At 43.0% G+C, this 23195-nt stretch overlaps 1 protein-coding gene across 1 annotated transcript in view; it reads left to right on the forward strand.

Annotated features, from left to right (window-relative positions):
• Positions 1 to 11361, forward strand: part of LOC138666614 (uncharacterized) — a 139892-nt gene extending 128531 nt beyond the window's left edge. The window contains exons 22-31 of the mRNA XM_069754810.1: positions 3331 to 3480; positions 3610 to 3789; positions 3873 to 3996; positions 4080 to 4177; positions 4949 to 5098; positions 5228 to 5407; positions 6298 to 6421; positions 6501 to 6598; positions 6798 to 6888; positions 8777 to 11361. Of these exons, the coding sequence (XP_069610911.1) occupies positions 3331 to 3480; positions 3610 to 3789; positions 3873 to 3996; positions 4080 to 4177; positions 4949 to 5098; positions 5228 to 5407; positions 6298 to 6421; positions 6501 to 6598; positions 6798 to 6888; positions 8777 to 10251 (2670 nt within the window). The 3' untranslated portion in view covers positions 10252 to 11361. The remainder of the gene's footprint in view (positions 1 to 3330; positions 3481 to 3609; positions 3790 to 3872; positions 3997 to 4079; positions 4178 to 4948; positions 5099 to 5227; positions 5408 to 6297; positions 6422 to 6500; positions 6599 to 6797; positions 6889 to 8776) is intronic.
• Positions 11362 to 23195: the final 11834 nt, after the last annotated feature.

Genomic DNA, 23195 nt, shown 5'->3' on the forward strand with positions numbered 1-23195 from the left:
ATTATAATGTCCACTCCCAGATCTCTGCGGATGTAAGTCTGGGTAGAAGGATTCTTCAAGCGGCAGTAGCGCATTTATAGACAACCATTATCTGGATGTCTTTTACTGGTGAGTTATTTTTCCCACCCAGGGACTGCTTTAGGACATCCCACAGTCCTGTGTCCCCCAATGAGGCGAAGGAGAAATAGGGATTTTTGTGTTACTCACCGTAAAATCCTTTTCTCCGAGACGCTCATTGGGGGACACAGCTCCCTCCCTGGTAGCATTATGGCTGCTTTTGCTATATCTGTTTACATTAGTCAGTAGGATCTTTTCTAGACATAAGTTTTCTGTATTTATGCTGTTATATTATTTTTTTTGTTTTGTTCTCCTACTGCTTTTTGCACCAAACTGGAGTCTCTGGTAGCCAGTGTCAGGGTGTATACGATGGAGGAGGAGCTAACTTTTTTTCACGTTTACTTAGTGTCAGCCTCCTGGTGGCAGAAGCATACACCCACAGTCCTGTGTCCCCCAATGAGCGTCTCGGAGAAAAGGATTTTACGTGAGTAACACAAAAATCCCTATTTCACAAGGGTAACAGGAGAAATGGACTGCAAAACTTGTTGTCCAATTTGTCCTGAGTACGCTGATGCCCCCATATGATGCATGGCAGAGCTCGGAAGTGAAGGAGCACCATTTTACTTTTTCAACGCAGAATTGGCTGGAATTGAGATCGGAAGCATTGTCGCGTTTGGAGAGCCCCTGATGTGCCTAAACAGTGGAAACCTCCCAATTCTAACTCCAACCCTAACCCCAACACATCCCTAACCCTAATCCCAACCCTAAACATAACCACACCCCTAACCCGAACGCACCCCTAACCCTAATCCCAACCCTAACCACATCCCAACACACCCCTATCTTCAGCACACCCCTAACCCTAATCCAAACCCTTAACATAATGTCAACCCTAACTTTAGCCCCAGCCCTAACCCTAATCCTAATGGGAAAATGGAAATAAATCCCTTTTTATTTTATTATTTTTCCCTAACTAAGGAGGTGATAACGGGGGGTTTGATTTACTATTTATAGCAGGTTTTTATAGCGGGTTTTTATGTTTGGCAGCTTTCACACACTAAAATACGCTTTCTATTGCAAAAAATAGTTTTTGCATGACCACATTTTGAGAGCTATAATTTTTCCATATTTTGTCCCACAGAGTCATGTGAGGTCTTGTTTTTTTTGCGGGACCAGTAGACGTTTTCATTGGTTCCATTTTCGGGCACATGACATTTTTTGATTGCTTTTTATTCTGATTTTTGTGAGGCAGAATGGACAAAAACCAGCAATTCATGAATTTCTTTTGGGGGGGAGGAAGGCGTTTATACCGTTCCACGTTTGGTAAAATTGATAAAGCAGTTTTATTTTTCAGGACAGCGATACCTCATTTATATAATTTTTTTTATGTTTTGGCTCTTTTATACAGTAAAAACTTTTTTTATCTAAAAAAAAAATTATTTTTGCATCGCTTTATTCTGAGAGCTATAACTTTTTTATTTTTCCGGTGATGGAGCTATATGGCAGCCTGTTTTTGCGGGACAAGATGAAGTTATCAGCGGTACCACTTTTATTTATATCCCTCTTTTTGATCGCATGTTATTCCACTTTTTGTTTGGCGGTATGATGATAAACAGGTGATGACCTGTTGAAGCGCAATGTAAGCGTGAAACAATCGTCCTCTGTATTTGTTCCACTGTTTTATCTGCCTACTGTTGGTATGATGATGCCACAATAAAGGATTTTCTTGCACGGGACTGTATGTGCCAATCCTCTTTTTTTTCTATGGACATACAGATTCTTTTTCTTTGGAAGTGGCACCCGTAATCCCTGGTGTATGTGCAGCTTCATCAACCCGAGGTCACACAGCTGTGCCTTTGTCCTGCTTCTCTTCTATGGTATGATGATAAAGCCTTTTTTTTTTGCCTTTTTTTTTTTTTTTTAATGGTGTTCACTAAAGGGGTTAACTAGTGGGACAGTTATCGATTGGGTCATTATGGACTCGGCAATACTAAATATGTGTACTTTTATTATTTAGATTTTTTTATTCAAATATTTATTTATTGATAGAATAAATAATGATTTTTTCTTATATTATTTTTAAATATTTTTTGCAATTATTATTTTTTATTTTTTTTATTCATTCTAACTTTTACACAGTTTCCCACTATGGGACACTCATTTTGTGCAGGCTGATCACTTACATGGCATGCAGATCTGCACACTGACCTCAGAGACTTCCTGATATGCACTGCGCAAGACAGGAAGTCTCTCAGCTCTGGTAAGCCAGATGTCATGACGACATCGGGTTACCATGGGAGCGGTCGGGACCCCGCGTCATGCTGCGGGGTCTCCGATCCAAAGGCAGAGGGGCTGACAGGTGTTATCCATAGGTAAAGGGGTAAAGGTGTTAGATTGTGCTAATCTTATTAGACGTCTTTTGAGTGTGTGGTATTTTAAAGCTGCTGCAGATCCACTGGTTACAACGTACGGCTAGGGTCACACTGCGTTATGGCGGTACGTTTAACGGACTACGTTACACCGCAGCATGATGCGGTGTAACATTGTCCGTTAACGCCGCCATTACTGTCTATGGGGAACGCATCGCTAGCGATGTGCCGTCATTTTGAGTGACGGACCGTGAACGCTGCTTGCAGTGTTCGCGGTCCGTTCCTCGCTAGCGCAGATCGAGGATCTGCGCTAGCGGGATCGGCTAACACAATCCCTTTTGGGACATTGCGTTAGCGCAGTCCATAGCGCTATGCGCTAAACGGACTGCCCTAACGCAATGTGACCCTAGCCTAACCTAGAAGGTTCTTATCTGGAAGAAATGTTTAGTGTAAATCCTCTGCACTGCTCACTAGCTGAATGCACGTATAGTTTTTTTTTTTTTACCCAGTGTATGCCACTGAAGTGTAAGAAGTACCTATTGGTGGCTTTGAAAAGTTAGCTGTGCATGTGAGCTTATGTGTCATCCAGGGCAGGCATCTTGATGGCTATCAAAATGGCGACTTGTGTGGATGTGCGAGACTACTGTGGGGGTGCTTAGCTCATTTTCAGCCTATTGTGGTAGTTGATTGTGAGAAGCGAAGTCCTACTTTACAGTCACATCCAAGTCACGAGTGCAGCAAGTGTGTGATGTTTATGACATTCCAGTTTTTATGAAAATACAACATCTACATTGTAGATTCTACACATTCTATCTCCTCATATGTCCCCCTTATTATCTCCTGTAATTGTTTTATTACATGGGATCTTTATGACGTTACATCGGTTCATCTTCTTCCCATTCAGGTCCCTACAATATCAGATACTCTTAGTGGAGAACTTCTATATAAGAGATTTTTACTGATTGACCCATCAAGGATTGATAGGGACAAGGATAAGATGGTGGAGAGGATATTACACCTCACCCTAGAGATCCTCTTCCGGCTTACTGGAGAGGTGAGAGATTCTGATGACGTCACATTACATCATTCTTATCTATGGGAATAACTAATGGACAGAACTGGAGAGGTGAGGACTCTGGAAATGTCTGTAGTAAGATATATTAATATGTCTCTCCATAACCAGGATTACACAGTAGTGAAGAAGACTTCTAGTGAGCGCTGTAAGGACACTTGGTCTGAGGGATGGGGAAGACCCCTGAGCCCAATCATGGGGCCTCCACCACACCCTGTGATGCATGAGGACATCAATGACCAGAAGATCCTAGAACTCACCTACAAGATGGTTGAGCTGCTGACTGGAGAGGTGACACTGCTGGGAATGCTGGGACATTATACAGTAATGCTATGAAGGGATCGGGGGGATGACGGTATCATTGTATGTGTCAGGTTCCTATAAGGTGTCAAGATGTCACTGTCTATTTCTCCATGGAGGAGTGGGAGTATTTAGAAGGACACAAAGATCTGTACAAGGACGTCATGATGGAGGTTCCCCAGCCCCTCACATCACCAGGTAATAGACAGGACTAAATACACACAGCCTATAATTATCTGTATGTAAAGAATGAATTCAGTCCCTGTATGTGTTTTCTCTAGTTCTAACCAGTGAGAGGACAACACCAGAGAGATGTCCCCGTCCTCTTCTTCCTCAGGACAGTAAACAAGATAATCCCAATGTTCCTCAGGATCATCAGGTAGATGGAGAGAAGGTGTCATGAGATCTCCCCTATGATGTGTAGACGGCTGTGAAGATCTTGTGCTCAGTCTTGTTTTATCCTCCAGTATTATATGTTTTATACTTGTGTAATGAGAACGGTGGAGATGGCAGGATTAGAGCTGATCATAGATGTGACTTCTCCATTTGTCTGTGACTTTTACAATATTTGTTTCAGAGTAAAGATGTGAATCCATAACATGTTTCTGTATTTAACCCATTTATTTTTGTACATTTTTTTCCTTTTGTGCAAATCTTATCATTTTACTTATTTGTAATTTTTAAGCACTGTACTTTTATTTTTCATATATTAAATCTAAAGTTTAATAAGTTTGTTCCTTGCTGTTCTAAACGTACCCACATCAAAGAGGAAAAGTGTAGCTTGTTTTTTCCCCTGGTGTATGGCAAAGTGTAAGAAGGACCTAATTGGTGCTTTGAAAGGTCAGCTAGTGTGCCACCCAGGGCAGGCTTCTTGTTGGCCTATCAAAATGGCGAGTGGTGACTGTGAGAAGTGTGGTGTGGATGTGTGAGATGACTGTGGGTGGCACTTAGCTCATTTTCAGCATATTGTGGTAGTTGAATGGACAAGTGATTGTGAAAAGCAGAAAGTTTATGACAATCCACGTTATACAATCTGAGAATACAACATCTATACTTTCTATCTCTTTATAAATTCCCCGTATTATCACCTGTAATTGTGTTATTCCATGGGATCTTTATGATGTTACATCGTCATCTTCTCCCCATTCAGGTCCCTACAATATTGGATTCTCTCAGTGGAAATCTTCTATATAAGAGAATTTTTCTGGTTGATCCATCACGGATGGATCTGAACAAGCACAAGATGGCGGAGAGGATATTACACTTCACCCTAGAGATCCTCTTCCGGCTTACTCGGAAGGTGAGAGATTCAGATAAAATCACTTAACATCATTCTTATCTATGGGAATAACAGATGGACAGAACTGGAGAGGTGAGGACTCTGGAAATGTCTGTAGTGAGATTTATTAATGTGTTTCTCCATAACCAGGATTACACCGTAGTGAAAAAGACCCCTAGTGAGCGCTGTCAGGCCCCTGTGTCTGAGGGATGGGGAAGACCCCTGAGCCCAATCACGGGACCTGCACCTCACCCCCAGATGCATGATGACATCAATGAGCAGAAGATCCTAGAACTCACATACAAGATGATTGAGCTGCTGACTGGAGAGGTGACACTGCTGGGAAATCTGGGACATTATACAGTAACACTATAAAGGGAACGGGGGATGACCGTATTATTATTTATTATTATTATTATTTATTTATATAGCACCATTATTTCCATGGTGCTGTACATGAGAAAGGGGTTACGTACAGAGTTATAGGTATTGTTTACAGTAAACAAATTTCCAATGACAGACTGGTACAGAGGGGAGAGGACACTGTCCTTGCGGACTTGCATTGTACGGGATAATGGGGAAGAGACAGAAGGTCGGGGTGCAGCAGCTCTGGTGGTGGTGAGGCGGCAGCTCGGGTGGTGGTGAGGCGGCAGAATGGTTATTGCAGGCTGTAGGCTTTCCTGAAGAGATGGGTTTTCAGGTTCCGTCTGAAGGATCCGAGGGTGGTGGATAATCAGACGTGTTGAGGCGTGGAATTCCAAAGAATGGGGGATATTCGGGAGATATCTTGGAGGTGGTTGTGTTAGGAACGAATCAGTGTGGTGGAGAGTAGGAGGTCTTGGGAGGATCGACCATTGTGTGAGGGAAGATATTGGGAGATTAGTTCTGAGATATTGGGAGGGGACAGGTTGTGGATAGCTTTGTAGATCAGTGCTAGTAGTTTGAACTGGATTCGTTGCGGAATTGGGAGCCAGTGGAGGGATTTGCAGAGGGGAGAAACAGGGGAGTAGCGAGGAGAGAGGTGGATTAGGTGGGCAGCAGAGTTGAGGACAGACTGGAATGGTGCAAGAGAGTTAGCGGGAGGCCACACAGGAGGGTGTTGCAGTAGTCGAGGCGGGAGATGATGAGGGCATGCACAAGAGTTTTAGTAGATTGAGGGCTGAGGAAGGGACGGATTCTGGCAATATTATTGAGTAGGACTGTATCATTGTATGTATCAGATTCTTATAAGGTGTGAGGATGTCGCCATCTATTTCTCCATGGAGGAGTGGGAGTATTTAGATGGACACAAAGATCTGCACAACTACGTCATAATGGAGGTTCCCCAGCCCCTCACATCACCAGGTAATAGGACTAAATACACACGGCCTATAATTATCTGTATGGAAGGAATTAATTCAGTCCCTGTATGTGTTTCCTCTAGCTCTATTCATTAAGAGGACAACACCAGAGAGATGTCCCCGTCCTCCTCTTGCACAGGACTGTAAAGAAGAAAATCCCAATGTTCCTTGGGATCATCAGGTAGATGGAGAGAAGGTGTCATGAGATCTCCCCTATGATGTGTAGACGGCTGTGAGGGTCTTGTGCTCAGTCTTGTTTTGTCCACCAGTATTATATGTTTTATACTTGTGTAATGAGAACGGTGGAGATGTCAGCATTAGAGCTGATCATAGATGTGACTTCTCCATCTTGTTTGTGACTTTTGCAATATTTGTTTCAGGGTAAAGATCTGACCCATATTAATACTACAGAGACAAATGTGATGGATGATGAGTGGTGTAAAGAGGAGATTTCTACCTATGACTACCCGGGTGAGTAGTAACCATTAAATGCAGAGAAGTCACAGTTTCCCCTTAGTCACTGGCTGTCACTGCTTTATCGGCTGTGTAGTCCAACCATATCACCATTGAAGGTCACCACTACATGTTCCTACACCAAAAACTGTCCCTATTAGTTTGAGCATTTATATAAGAAATTGTACTAGAGCCATCCATTGTTGAATATGCAAGGCCAGAAAATTACATTCCTTCCTTATAAGAAGATGGCTCTAATGACTCCATGTCATAAATTTCATGATGTTTTCAATCCTAAGTAATGAAAATTACTGCACAATCTCTCCTACAATGGGAAACACTAATACTTTTTCTACCTTTGTAGCCAGGACAGCGTAATTTCTTACCGTAAAGTCTTTTCTTTAGTATGAAGCACGAACACCAGTGGACAAAAGGACAGGTGCTAGAAATTAACAGATTGTATTGTGGTACCGTGTTAGCCAGAAAAATCGATGTGAATACTTTTCTGCCCAATGATGACAGAAGTATTCTAGGAGTGATGCCTTTATTGGCTAACCAGAAAATAATATGTTTGCAAGCTTTCAGAGCACAGTGGCTCCTTCTTTAGGCAAGATTACAAATAGATTAATAAGAAAAAAACACAATATTTAAAGAATAGTACAGCAGGGCATTTGTTAGGGGGTGGGAAGTGTGAGGAGTCCATACATAAGCCAAGATAATCAAATTAGGCATTTTCTTACAAATGGAGAGGCAGTGGGAATAAAGGCCCCGTCACACATAGCGACGCTGCAGCGATACCGACAACGATCCGGATCGCTGCAGCGTCGCTGTTTGGTCGCTGGAGAGCTGTCACACAGACAGCTCTCCAGCGACCAACGATCCCGAGGTCCCCGGTAACCAGGGTAAACATCGGGTAACTAAGCGCAGGGCCGCGCTTAGTAACCCGATGTTTACCCTGGTTACCATCGTTAAAGTAAAAAAAACAAACGCTACATACTTACCTACCGCTGTCTGTCCTCGGCGCTCTGCTTCTCTGGTCTGGCTGTGAGCACAGCGGCCGGAAAGCAGAGCGGTGACGTCACCGCTCTGCTTTCCGGCTGACCGGCGCTCACAGCCAGACCAGAGAAGCAGAGCGCCGGGGACAGACAGCGGTAGGTAAGTATGTAGCGTTTGTTTTTTTTACTTTAACGATGGTAACCAGGGTAAACATCGGGTTACTAAGCACGGCCCTTGTGACTCAGCAGCGATCTCGCTAGCGATCTCGCTATGTGTGACGGGGCCTTAATGTTCTTAGTTATCTAGAGTATGTCAGGTGGAGGTGTGAATTGTATCCATGTAGTGACTCATAAATCCAGGTGTTAAATTGAGTCCTAGTGTCAACGAATTAAACATATTCAGTAGTTTGTATTACCAAATTTTTCTTTCCCTGTGGTCCTTAAAATTACCTTTTAGTATTAAGACTTTTAAATCTGTCATACTGTGTCCAGGTCCAGAGAAATGTTTTCCCACCGGTGTGTCCATTTCATTCCTGGTTGTGTGTCTGTGTAGATTCATCCTAGTTTGTAGTCTTTGCATAGTTTCCCCAATATAAATACTTCCAGGGCACCTCGTACATTGTATCATGTACACCACATTGGAGGATGTACAAGAAAAGGAGCCCATGACCTTATAGTCCTGATTTGTGTTTGGTACACGAACTATTATCAACAAATATGAGACAGATTTTGCTGGATTGGCTCATGAAGCCAGGTTGCTTTTCAAGATCTACTGGTAAATTATTAGCTGTTTTGTCTTGCTAAATAATTTAATTTTGCTACATAACTTGCAATTTCTTTACGCAAATTAGAAATGTTATAAAAATATAATTCAGCGTAATTTATTAAAAAATAATCTTTATTCTTGGCAGGTGACTACACGAAGAGATCAGAGGGACAGCTGACATCTTTAATTTTTAAATCAAATGACCTTGATATCACTCAAGATATAACTAATGTCTATGGCACTATTCCAGAAATACAGTCTTCCTTTCATGGCAAAGATCGATCATCTGATATTTTTAAACGGGTCTTATCTTCTGATTTATCAGAGCCTATTAAGAAAACTAAAAGTCCCAAAAGAGGCGTTAAAAATCTAAGTTTTCCCCTCAAAACGTCTTTCGTTACGCATCCAAAAATTTACTTAGAGGAGAAAACATTTTCTTCTTCCGAGTGTGGGAAACATTTTAATGAGAAATTAGAGCTTGTTAGACAAGAAAAAGATAATGCAATGAAGAAGCCATATTCATGTTCAGAATGTGGGAAATGTTTTGCAAATAAGTCAAAACTTGTTGCACATCTTAGAATTCACACAGGGGAGAAGCCATATTCATGTTCAGAATGTGGGAAACATTTTAACATTACATCAACCCTTATTAGACATCAACAAATTCACACAGGGAAAAAGCCATATTCATGTTCAGAATGTGGTAAATGTTTTGCATACAAATCAGATCTTATTAAACATCAGAGAACCCACACAGGGGAGAAGCCATATTTATGTTCAGAATGTGGTAAATGTTTTGCGTACAAGTCAGATCTTATTAAACATCAGAAAATTCACACAGGCAAGAAGCCATTTTCATGTTCAGAATGTGAGAAATGTTTTTCAGATAAATCAACACTTATTAAACATCAGAGAACTCACACAGGGGAGAAGCCATATTCATGTTCAAAATGTGGTAAATGTTTTAACCAGAAATCACATCTTGATAAACATCACAGAACACACATAGAGAAGAAGCCATTTTCTTGTACAGAATATGGGGAATGTGTTGCAGATAAATCATATCTTGTTACACATCACATAACTCACACAGGAGAGGAGACATTTTCATGTTCAGAATGTGGGGAATGTTTTGCAGATAGATCACATCTTATTATACATCAGAGAACTCACACTGGGGAGACCCCATATTCATGTTTAGAATGTGGGAAATATTTTGCATATAAATCAATTCTTGTTACACATCAGAAAACTCACACAGGTGAGAAGCCATTTCCATGTTCAGAATGTGGGAAATGTTTTGCAGATAGATCACATCTTGTTATACATCAGAGAACTCACACAGGGGAGAAGCCATATTCATGTTCAGAATGTGGGAAATGTTTTGCATATAAATCAATTCTTGTTACACATCAGAGAACTCATACAGGGGAGAAGCCATTTTCATGTATAGTATGTGGGAAATGTTTTGCAGATAGATCACCTCTTGTTAGACATCAGAGAACTCACACAGGAGAGAAGCTTTTCTCATGTTCAGAATGTGAGAAATATTTTACCAACAAAAAGAGTCTTATTAAACATCAAATATCTCACGAAGGGAGAAGTCATTACGATGCCTAGAATGTGGGAAATCACATGAAAATCACTTATTACTTGAAAATCATATGATGTTGACCGCAAAGGAAAACTCACACATGTATAAACCATATATTTTTGACAAACTGTACAAAAAACACATATCAGAGAGTCAAAGTAACGACAAAGAAGTAAATCAGAAAGTAAGTTAGAACTTACATTTGAATTAAAACATATGTTCTTAATATATTGTATTTTTTGGATTATAAGATGCACTTTCTTTTCCTCCAAATTTGGGAGGAAAATGGGGGTGCATCTTATCTGAATTGAGCTTACTGGGGTGGGGGGGTTGGTGCTGGATCGGGGTCACAGGAGGCAGGGGCGCAGCTTCAGGAGGCCGGCGGAATCAGGAGTGAAGTGAGGCAATGCTTCAATGCCTGGGCTCTCATTAGATGTTGGTGAGAGGAGTCCCCTTTCCCATTCAGTTCAGCTTCCAATTCAGTGGGCTTCAGAAAAATGGCCACCGGAGGTGGCGCATGCGTATATTGAGATCTCCGGAAACAAGGTCTCTTTTCCTGAAATCTCAATCTGAAGGCCATTTTCCCAAAGCCCACAGCATGAAACTGAATGGGAAAGGGGACTAGGCTCACAGGCTCCGATATCTGAGCACTCAAGCATCGCCCCACTCCTACCACCATCACCAGCCTTTTGAAGCAGCATCCCTGCCTCCTGTGATCCCACTCCACCACTGCCCCCCCAGGTAAGCTACCCTTAAAAAGGATTATAAGAGGCACCCCCATTTTACGTAAAATGTTTTCCTATTTTTCACCCCCAAAGTTTGGGGTGCGTCTTATATTCTGCAAAATACTGTACACCTGTTATCTAAAAATCAAATGAAATGCAATATTCCTTTTAATAGTTCACAGCTACATATTTATATATGCCCTATATGAACTAGAGAATTGCAACACCTCCCCTTAAATCTACCAAATAATAAACAATATTTCCTCCTCCCTCTTCTTCTTAACTCTCAATATTAGCAATCTGCCATTCATCAGTCTCTTCAATCCACAATCTCCATGTGTGCCATGTGTGAACAAAGTCTATAACTTTTCTTTACTACAATAATAAACATGTTCATATTGTAAATTACTATTCACATGTACGGTCCATTCCTTCTTTGTTGGAACATCTGGTTTTATCATTCCTATTAAAATAAAATGTCTCCCTCTTTCCACCTCCCTTATCTAAATTTATAATGCTGGGGTAATATTATCTACTCAGAGACCTCATGTATGGAAATATTAGGGCTACAGCAACATCACATATTTTATACAGAATAATAGCGCTATCTCCACAGTTCTTTATATAATGATATATACAGTACCATTCCAATGTTTAGGGTCACTTCGAAATGTCCTTATTTTTGAAAGCACAGTTTTTTCCAATGAAGCTAACTTTAAATGATTCAGAAATACTCTCTATACATTGTTAATGTGGTAAATGACTATTCTAGCTACAAACGTCTGGTTTCTAATGCAATATCTTCATAACTGTATAGAGGCCCATTTCCAACAACCATCACTACTGTGTTCTTATGGTACTTTGTGTTTGCTACCTGTGTAAGAAGGCTAATGGTTAGAATACCCTTGAAAACCAGTGTGCAAGTATGTTAGCACAGCTGAAAACAGTTTGGGTCATTAGAGAACCTATAAACCTGACCTTCCTTTGAGCTAGTTGAGAATCTGGAGCATTACATTTGTTGGTTCCATTAAACTCTCAAAATGGCCAGAAAAAATATCTTTCATGTGAAACTCGATAGTCTATTCTTGTTCTTAGAAATGAAGGCTATTCCATGTGAGAAATTGCCAAGAAACTGAAGATTTCCTACAACGGTGTGTACTACTCCCATCAGAGGAGTGTACAAACAGGCTCTAACCAGAGTAGAAAAAGAAGTGGGAGGCCCCACTGCACAACTGAGCAACAAGACAAGTACATTAGAGTTTGTAGTTTGAGAAACCGACGCCTCACTGGTCCTCAACTGGCAGCTTCATTAAATAGTACACCCAAAACGCCAGTGTCAAAGCCTACAGTGAAGAGGTGAATCCGGGATGCATGCCTTCAGGGCAGAGTGGAAAAGAAAAAGCCATATCTGAGGCTGGCTAATAAAATGAAAAGATTAATATGGGCAAAAGAACACAGACATTGGACAGAGGAAGATTGGAAAAAAGGACAGACGAATCGAAGTTTGAGGTGTTTGGATCACGCAGAAGAACTTTTGTGAGACGCAGAACAACTGAAAAGATGCTGGAAGATTGCCTGACGCTATCTGTCAAGCATGGTGGAGGTAATGTGATGGTTTAGGGTTGCTTTGGTGCTAGTAAAGTGGGAGATTTGTACAAGGTAAAAGGGATTTTGAATAAGGAAGGCTATCACTCCATTTTGCAGTGCCATGCCATACCCTGTGGACAGCGCTTGATTGGAGCCAATTTCATCCTGCAACAGGATAATGACCCAAAGCACACCTCCAAATTATGCAAGAACTATTTAGGGAAGAAGCAGGCAGCTGGAATTCTATCTGTAATGGAGTGGCCAGCGCAGTCGCCAGATCTCAAACCCCATTGAGCTGTTGTGGGAGCAGCTTGACCGTATGGTACGCAAAAAGTGCTCATCAAGCCAAACCAACTTGTGGGAGGGGCTTCTGGAAGCATGGAGTGAAATTTCTCCAGATTACCTCAATAAATTAACTGCTAGAATGCCAATGGTCTGCAGTGCTGTAATTGCTGCAAAGGGAGCATTCTTTGATGAAAATCAAAGTTTGAAGGAGAAAATTATTATTTCAAATAAAAATCTTTTTTTCAAACCTTGTCAATGTCTGGACTAGATTTTCAATTCATTTGGCAACTCATTTGATTAATAAAAGTATGAGTTTTCATGGAAAACACAAAATTGTCTGGGTGACCCTAAACTTTTGAACCGTAGTGTAGATCAGACAAGGTCCTTGTATTTAGGCAGGTTCTGTTTTACTCAAACGCCCTGTACATCAACAAGATCAGTGAGTCTCATTATACTGAGTAGAGAAGATCTAGGGACAAAGATGTCGTCTCATACCAACACGCTGGAAGCCAGGCCCGGAGCATCCAGTCACGGAGCCCAAATTCTCTCATTTTTACCTCTAGTGTGTCTTTTAGAGTAAATCAGTTTGTCATACAGTTCTGTAGTAATGACTTTTGTTAATCACGTTTTGTAGGAGGGTTTGTCTGAATCAATCTAAATGTTATCAATTCATGTATAGGCTGAACTGGATGGACAAATGTCTTTTTTCGGCCTTACTAACTATGTTACTATGTTACTATGTGCAAGAAACAATAAATGTCCTACCGCAGTTTTACCGTGTGTGTCCAGTGTCGGTTCTTCTGCATTCTCTAATAAAAAATACCTTGGTGTCTTCAATCAAACCTATCAATTATGATTAAACAATTGTAATAACTTTACAAAAGTATTTGTAATCCCGCAGCATGTGCGTAAGATCAGCAGTTTCCGCTAAGCACTTCGGACTTTTGGCGTCCTTAAAGGGAATCTGTCACCTGAATTTGGCGGGCTCTGTTAGCGGTCCGATGGGCGGTGTTTTCTCTCCTTTCATGCACCCCTTCCTTTCCCGCTGGCCGCAATATTATCTTGAATATGAGTCTGTTTCCTCCGTAGTTCACGCGTGCGTAAAGCAATATTGCCTTGCGCACGTGCAGTATGCTTTGCCCAACTGCGGGCAAAGCCGAAAAGCATTATTGCGCATGCGCCAGCGCACTATGTCCCGAAAGGATTTTGCTGTGTTCCGGGACATAGTGCACAGGCTTTGTGATGCATGTTAATAAGGCCACAGGTTTGAAAGGGAAAGTCCTGCAACATCCTCTGTTCCAAATGTATTCTCTTAAATACTCAATTATATGATGTCACTGCCCTTCTCTTCTTGATTGGTGGAAAGCAAAGGTGATATAGCATAGCAGGTGTATGACACAGCAGTATTGCAGAGCTCAGTAAGATATACAAATTGAATGGTAAATAGCTCATTGTATATTCCACTCATCCTGTGGCAATCTTCCCAGTGGTTAATGGATCCCAACCTTCAATGCTCTTTTCGGGGAAGACCCCTTCTGCATTATGAAACAGGTGCACAGCATTTCCGTGAGCTAAGCTAATCTCGGGATATAACATGGCTTATTTGATATTCAGGTCTCAAAGCGTCCTCTTGCTTTCTCTGAATTGCTGCTGAGAAAACTGGTGTACTGGTTTCTTTGCAATTTGTAATGAACTGTGACCCAGTTGTCTAGTCATCTTGACCACTGTATCCCGTTCTCAGTAATTGAATGTGACTCTTAGAGGATTTGGTTTTGCCAAGATTCTATGTGTATGCTCTACAGTTAAGGTTGGAGACAACCTGTCTCTGCCAATTACTTCTGCACATTCAGGAAGGCTAACTAATCAAAAGTTAAAGTGCTTCCGGCAAGTTTTCTGGTCATCATGTTTTGTTATAGGCTCATTATGTTTATACTTGAAGTCTTGGATGTTTTTTGATACTGGGGCCACGGTATCTTCCACCATGCTTGTGTTAGAAAAAAATTGTAAACATCACCATCAGATTAATCATATTGGATTAATTATATCTGAGGAAGTGAGAGAGTGGAACCTTCAACCTAAATTGACATAGGAGCTTCTGCCATGAACAAGGCAGGGGATTTAATGAGAACTAGTTAACAGCTGTAGGTGTGACTGTTGTCTGTCACTCTACTTAAGCCATTGAAGATGTTTCAGTGTCCACACACACAGGTTTAGGAGTGACAGCATCTACTCATTGTTTACACACATTTAGTTTAGATTGCTGAGGCCTTTATGCTGTGACTCAGCACTCAGTAGTATTTATTGGCATTTATGTATGCTTTGTCGCTGTAATCTGTGAAATTGTTACATTTGTCACTTCCAGCTCAGGATTACCCCTTCTTTTGGGTACTTTACCCTTTATCTATGGATCTGCATTCATGTATATTATCCTTTGAGGATTTTTAATTGTTTTTATGTGTGCTCCTTGTTTTTCTATAATAAAGCTTTTTTGACACTCTTATGGGTTTGGGTGATCCCTGTTATATGCATGTACTTTTTCTTCATGTTTTCTGGTTCGTGTTTCCTGACATGCATTAGGTGATCCCCAGGATATATATTAGAACCATATCATTTAGTATTGTTAGTGGATGGTGCCCGCCTATATGTCTATTTAGGTGTGACTGTTGTACAGCAGATGTTCACCTATACTGACCCTCATTCTAGGGGTCCCTGGCTATTACTGTCACAGGATTACCCCTTAAATTGGAGATGCCTGGGCCTTGTTCCTTGCTATGCTCCTAAGTAGCACTAGTCTGTGAAATATATGTGGAGCGCCCCCAGACACAGGGCCGCGGGGTACTCGGTCCGGGGTTGTCACGGTGGCTAGACCCGGTCCGCGACCCTGCTATGGGGCGTCCAATGAAAGGTGATGGTGCAAGGTGCGAGGAATAATGAGGACACAGGGTTGCAGTCTCTTTACCTTTTTACTGAAGGCTTTGGGGTCCGCAATCCAGAGCACTGCTAACAGGGCTGGCTGAGACCGGCCGGTCCGAAGGCACATCCAGAGCTCCCTTTGCAGGTGGGGATCAGTGTTTACCTTCTAGCGCCTGTGTGTTGTAGTCCTTCCCTGCTGAGCACCACGGGATAGTCCTCACAACTGTCGTATCTGTTCTTTCTCTCTGTCCCCCAGATAATATGGCTAGGATGCACCCATATGGCAAGTAGGCCTGGAGTTATTCTGGGACCCTAGAGACGCCCCTCTCCCACGATTGCCTCCTATGTCCATTTAGGTGATTTAAGTCAGGCAGCCAACCTGTAATTAACTGTCCTGCCACTGTTTGAAGTAATGCGTGGAGTCTGTTACTTCCTCGGTGCTCCGGCCACCGGCTTCGCGCCTCAGAAGGATGTTGCCAATCTCGGGGCACGACTCCTTCTGGTTCTATCTTCTTCGTACTATAATCCCACTTCTCACTTCTCCACAATATCCTTCTCTTCATGTCCTTCCTTGATATACCGCCGCAAGGTAGTGCAGGCGCGGTCCCGTAACAATCTGTCCTTTCTGCTAGGTACCTGCCAGGTTCCCAGTTCTGACAGGTCCTCCCTCTCTCAGACTGCGTTCTCACCTGACTTCCTATCCAACCCCCAGTTTTACCAGTGTGAGGAGTGGCCTAGTACATAGTGCCTTTTGCTCCCCCTGGTGGCCGGAGTGTGAAGTGTAGTGTGTGACTGTGATACCTGGTCAGGTGAACTCCTTTAGTGCAATCAGACATAACATCGCTCCCCTTAGTGGCAGAGCAACATTACTGCAACGACCAGGACTCTGGGGCGCTGCATTCCCCACCTGTTGTTATTAAACCACAGTCACATAGAGATCCTCAGGCACCTAGACAAATATTCAAATACATATGTACTATTACTCATATCTACCAATCCAATATGTTGCCACCAGTCTCTATACTTCAGAAGGGTTGGAAACAATCCAGTCATTCAGGAGAAAATTGAATTTTTTGGAAATCCTCTCTTGCTCTGTCATGTCTGGGCATTCTTTGATCTTGTGGATGAAGTTGTGGTGGTTCATCTACTTGGAACCCTGATGGTAAGGAGGGTCTGTCTGAAATTGCAACAAGAGGGATACAAAGAGCTGCTGTGAAAACCTGGATACCTCTGGGGCGCAGGACCCTCAAACGAAAAGGGAAACCTCACGTATAAGGAATATTGTGTGATTATAACGTTTTCAAAAGGTGTTTCAACGCTTTTCTTTTTTGCAATGTCCATCTCGAGAGGTCTGGGAGTATTTGAAGCATTCTCCTTGATGTTGTAGAACACCTGCGGCACGTGCCTGCGGCATTATAGCATCTTTTTGCTGATATCTGTGTTCCCGGCAGATCACATCTCTGGGCCCTATCAAGTTCCTGAGGAGAATCAGGAGGGACACCCAGGATGGAGTTGAATAAATGGCAAAGTGTTTTATCCAGATCTTTCTGCTCTATTGATTCGGGGAGGTCTCGCACTCTGATATTGTTTCTTCTGCCCCTGTTCTCTGCATCATCCATCAAATCAGCAAGATATTGTAGTTAAGTGTGAGTTGATAATACAGTTTTCTGAGACTGCATTTGTACAGAAAGTGTAGAAGTAGGTGCCTCCATCGAAGTAATCCTTCCACCCCATTGTTGGACTTCATCTCTTAATAAGGACAGTACAGCTCAATATGAATTTTCAAGTCTTGAGACATAATGCTCCATATCTTCCCAAGTAGGGATATTTTTAATCCAAGCACTTAAATTGCTCAGGTCTCTCAACAGGGATCCAGTGTTGGGTGCTTGTTCCTGTTGTACAGAGCCTCCTTGCCCTGGACCATTAAGAAAGTGAACAAGTGCAGACTGTGGGACACCATGAATCTCTTCTGTTATAAAAGCCATGCTATTGAAGTATCAATTAATTTCAATGATAGGGTGAAGTGCAATGGATAAACTCTCATTAGAGTAATAACTCTATACAAAATCTCCATTCAAAATCTGATTCCATTCTAAAGTCTTTGATACAGCCTTACATAGGTGAATTTGAACTTACTATTGGGTACCCCCTGTAGGGTTATAAATTGAGCTGTGTCAAGAATATTTAAAGGCACACAGTTGTCGATTTTATCTTGGTAAGTATTCATGACATGACCCTGTTACTTACCTCCCAATAGGGAAAGATGCCTTATATACAAGATGTCTCCAGCTGTTGACTGGTGACATCTTTAGTAGCGGCACGCTGACCCTTTAAGAGTCAGGGAGTGTGCATGCACCCTAAGCCAACTCCGAGGAGACCTGCATGCTGACAGATCCTGGGGGAGTGCGGACGTGTAAGTACACACACCAGTGTCTGCAGGGATGGAGGGAGAGGACACGTGCAGGGGCGCCTGCGGTGTCCTAACAGAACCCCCTCTTCTTCAAGCCTGCAAGGAGTTCCTGTAGAAGTGGAGCATGAATATTTTCTTTGTGCTCCCATGACCTTTCTTCAGGCCCAAATCGAATAAAAAAATATTCTTCCTCACATTCTTCAAGGCAAGGATATTCTTTACTTCAAAGACATCTTCAGAGCTGATGGAAGCAGGTGTAATACCTTGAAGGAGCTCAGGATGACTGGCTTCAGGAGAGACACATGGAAGGAATTGGGCATCCATAAGGAGGCTGGCAACTTCAGCTTCAAGTATACAAACATTAATCTGCTGGATCTGCTTGACGACTTCAAAGGGACCAATGAAGCAAGGACCTAACTTGTATGATGGACTCGTAAGACGGATATACTTAGATGATAACTATAACTTGTCTCCACCCTCCAGAGACACATGGGCCAGTACCGGCATAGTGAGTGCAGTCTGTCTCATCTGCAATGTCATGGTAGCTTTGGGCAGTATCAAAACTTTGCCAAGATGCTGGGAAGAAGTGGGTAACTTCTGGATTTGGCTGACTCACACGAGTTGCTTAAACACCTTGCATGAGTGGCGCAGGTCCAGTTGTTTTTATCCGTGCCCGCAGCCAAGAACTGTCCCATTTCTTTTAGCATGTTCATGCCCAGGGTTATAATGGGTCCTCCTGCTCTGGATCCCATGGTCAACACTATTCCCTTTCCACCCAGGTCCTTTGCACACACCCGGATAAACATCCACACCACTCCAGCTACTGGGATAGGTAGTTGATATGCCGCTACCAGTCAAATTGTGTGTTCTTTTCTAGAATGAGTAACCTCAGGGAAGTGACTCTGTAAATACACTTCTCATATAGTGGTTACCTGCCCATTGAATTCAGCCCAGATAATGGGTCTCTCGAAGACAATATCCTCAGAGTTCTCTCCTCCGCCCTCTGAGTCTCGAAACCCCACAGTTTGCTTCACTACTGTGGGGTGCAGTAGCTTAATGGGTGACCCTATCTTCTCCTTTCTTGACTTGGACAGTCTCTTGAGATATGCCCCCCTGAGATATGCAGGCCCAACACTCTGGCCGACATTCTGCTGTTGGGCTATGTGGGTGAAGTGATGGGTCTTGGGAGAAACTACTTTCCTGCTCTGATCTACTTTCACACAGGGCCCTGTGATCAGTTGTAGGGATGCCGGCAGGGATTCCATTGATACTGCATAGCTCATCTCGACTGTTCCTGATCTCTTGACTTATCTTCTGTACCCAGTCAGTGTCATTATGGGTGGACTCATGACTTCGGACTGCACCGGTCAGGAAAGAGGCCTCTCTTTCCAGGACTCTAGCTTCGGCCCCGACCTCAAGAAAGCCCAGATCTGGATTCAAGCATAGTCGTTCCTTTAAGACCTGCCTAATGGATGGATCTCCTCGGTGGTCATCTTGGCTCTTCTTGGTGATATGGGCCATCACTTCCTGCAATGCATTAACATACTGAGCTATGGTCTCACTTTCCCCTTGGTCCTGCTGGAATAATCGCATGCGGAGGTCTAAGTCTATGCTGTCGCCATGCATGTCCTCCAGGATTTTTACCACCTTATCCACAGTGTCCTAGGTGAGTGATAACCGTATGATGTGCCTTCCGATCAATGGTCAGGAGGGCTACCTCACCCTTAGAGGCAGGGGTCAAGGGATACATGCAGATTATGCTTTTCAGCCTTTCTACCCAGTCCCACAGCAACACACTGCTTCTCGTGAACTTGGGAAGATTCCTGAGCATAGCCCGCAAGGGTACAGTGGGGAAAAAAGTATTCAGCGACCAATTGTTATTTACAAGTTTATGATCACTTATAAAATGTGCTAAAGTGCTGCCCATTGCGTTGAATTGTCAATGCAACCCTCTTCTCCCACTCTTGATACACCGATAGCAACACCGCTGAAGAAATGCCAGAACATGCTTCCAGTATCTGTTGTTTCACGCCTTGATGGCTCACAGGCAGCAGTCTCGGAAAGAGGTGAGGAGGAACAGACTGATATCCCCCTTACACAAAAAAAAACAATGGAGGCTTTGCTCTGATACACGAACTCCAATCTGATCTGAAAGCCATAATATCAGACATTAAGAGAGAGTTGCAGGAGCTGGGCACTAGAACAGATCATCTGGAGAAAAAACTGACAGAGCTTACTGAATCATAATGAATAGTGATGGGCGAGTGCACTCGTTGCTCAGGTTTTCCCGAGCACGCTCGGGTGACCTCCGAGTATTTGTTAGTGTTCGGAGATTAAGTTTTCATCACCTCAGCTGAATGATTTACAGCTATTAGCCAGGCTGAGTACATGTGGTGATTGAATGGTTGCTAGGGAATCCTCACATGTAATCAAGCTGTCTAGTAGCTGTAAATCATTCAGCTTAATCTCCGAACACTAGCAAATACTCGGAGGTCACCCAAGCGTGCTTGGGAAAACTCGAGCAACGAGTACACTCGCTCATCTATATATAATTGTCTAAGGGGTACTTCCGTCTGTCTGTCCTGGAAATCCCGCGTCGCTGATTGGTCGCAGCAGCCATGACAGGCAGCTGCCGTGACCAATCAGCGACGGGCACAGTCCGATTAGTCCCTCCCCTACTCCCCTGCAGTCAGTGTGCCCAGCGCCCGCTCCAGAATCCCCTCCAGTCACCGCTCACACAGGGTTAATGGCAGCGGTAACAGGCCGTGGTGTAACGCGCTCCGTTTCCGCTGCTATTGACCCTGTGTGTCCCCAACTATTTACGATGCTGCCTATGCAGCTTCAATAGTAACAATATGTCATGTTAAATAAAAAAAACAAAAATCTGCTATACTCACCATCCGCCGCCTTTCCCGCTCCTCTGGACGCTCCATGCAAGCGGCAGGTTCCGGTGCCAAGGATTGTATGCGACAAGGACCTGCCATGACGTCAAGGTCATGTGACCGCGACGTCATCACAGATCCTGCGCTCATACCATCCCTGGGACCGGAAGCTGCCACTTGCAATGGAGCGTCCCGAGGAAGTGGATGGTGAGTATAGCAGGACTTCAACGGGCCTTCGGAAGGTGAGTATATGTTTATTTTTTATTTTAAGTCTCTATATTACATGGCTCTGTGCTGTATACTCCGTCGCTGTGCAATATACTACGTGACTGGGCAATATACTACGTGGCTGGGCAATATACTACATCGCTGGGCAATATACTATGTGGCTCGGCAATATACTACATGGCTGGGCAATATACTACGTGGTTGGCCAATATACTACGTGACTGGGCAATATACTACGTGGACATGCATATTCTAGAATACCCGATACGTTAGAATCGGGCCACCATCTAGTCACTAATAATAAACTAATAGATGCTAATGAAAATTTACAACAAAAGCCTGGACCTTGAGGACAGGTCCAGGAGGAACAATATTCACATTAGAGGGATTAATGAATCTACTCCTGACAGAGACTTGCCAGGTCTCCTGCAGAGCTTTATACAAACAGTGATCCCTTCTGCAAACAGCAAGGAGTTAAGGTACCGTCACATTAAGCGACGCTGCAGCGATATAGACAACGAGCGTCGCTGTTTAGGTCGCTAGGAGACGTCAAACACCAGCAACAGCTGAACGATGCAGGAGCAATCCAGTGACGAACTTATCGTTCTCACTGGTTGTTGCTCCATGAAAAAACATTGCAGGCATCGTTGCTTTTGCTGTCAAACATGACGAATCACGCCGACCTGACGACCAAATAAAGTTCTGGACTTTCAGCGACAACCAGCGATGTCACAACAGGATCCTGATCGCTGCTGCGTGTCAAACACAACGATATTGCTATCCAGGACGCTGCAACGTCACGGATCGTTTTCGTTCTCGTTGGAAAGTTGTTCAGTGTGAAGGTACCTTTAATGATTGATATAATACACAGAGTTCCCAAACCAAAAGGCCTCAGCCCAGATTTATCACGAGCCGTTATTGCCCACATTCATTTCTATACAGGCTTTTGTGGCTTGCCTTAGTAAAAGGCTGAAGCTTCCAGATAATTTGGCCCAGCTGAAGGTATTCTCTGATTTATCGACAGGTACTTTAGCTCAGAGGAGGGAATATATGCCGTATACTACAGCCCTCAGAGAATAAGGGATAAAGTACAACTGGGGATTCCCCATGAAATTGAAAGTCTCGAGGGACAATTCCATATTTGTTTGCACATCCCTGGAAAAGGCTTATTGTGAAAGTGGAAGATTAAGCCTATATATCTGAATGACAAAAGAGCTCCTCAGGCACAGGAAAAGAAAAAACTGGACCCAGACTGGTTTAAGGCATGATTGATTACTGGAGAGCCGTTCTGGGTTTCCTGCTTTCTACTCTTTACCTGGTGCCTCTATGGCGATGTTGAAACCAGACACAGTTGCCCACAGAGTTTTTTTTTTACTCTTTTTCTTTACTGTTTGCTTGTTCTTTGAACTATAAGGGGATTCCTCATATGTTGAAGCAAAAATCTAGGTTTGATGACCCTTCATTTCTTTATACAAACATATTTATTCCCCTGTCCGTCCTCCCCTTGTCTGTTCTCCCCATTTTTGGCACTCATTTAGGAGCAGTGGTTTCACATAAAGCAGTATATAGTATTAATAGTGCATGTTACAGTTTTATCTATAAATGCCAATGGTTTGAACTTACCAGGTAAAGGATCCATCTTTTGGAAGAATATTTGCAAACTGCTGATGTAATCTGTGTTCAAGAAAGGCACTTGTTGGCGCAGGATAATACTCTTATAAATAACCCATGATATCCACATCAGTTCTTTGCAAACAACAAGACTAAAAGAGTTGGAGTGGCAATGAATGCTGGTGAATGAATGAAATGCTGGGAGTGGAGCTTTGGTGAATAGCGGTGACGTCACCGAAGCTGAGCTCCTGGCGGCCTGAACTAAAATGAACTCTTCAGCAGCTGATTTTCCCTCGCTGAAGAGTTCATTTTAGTTCAGGCCGCCAGAG

Source organism: Ranitomeya imitator, chromosome 2 (genome assembly GCF_032444005.1).
Source record: "Ranitomeya imitator isolate aRanImi1 chromosome 2, aRanImi1.pri, whole genome shotgun sequence".
Taxonomy (NCBI): domain Eukaryota; kingdom Metazoa; phylum Chordata; class Amphibia; order Anura; family Dendrobatidae; genus Ranitomeya; species Ranitomeya imitator.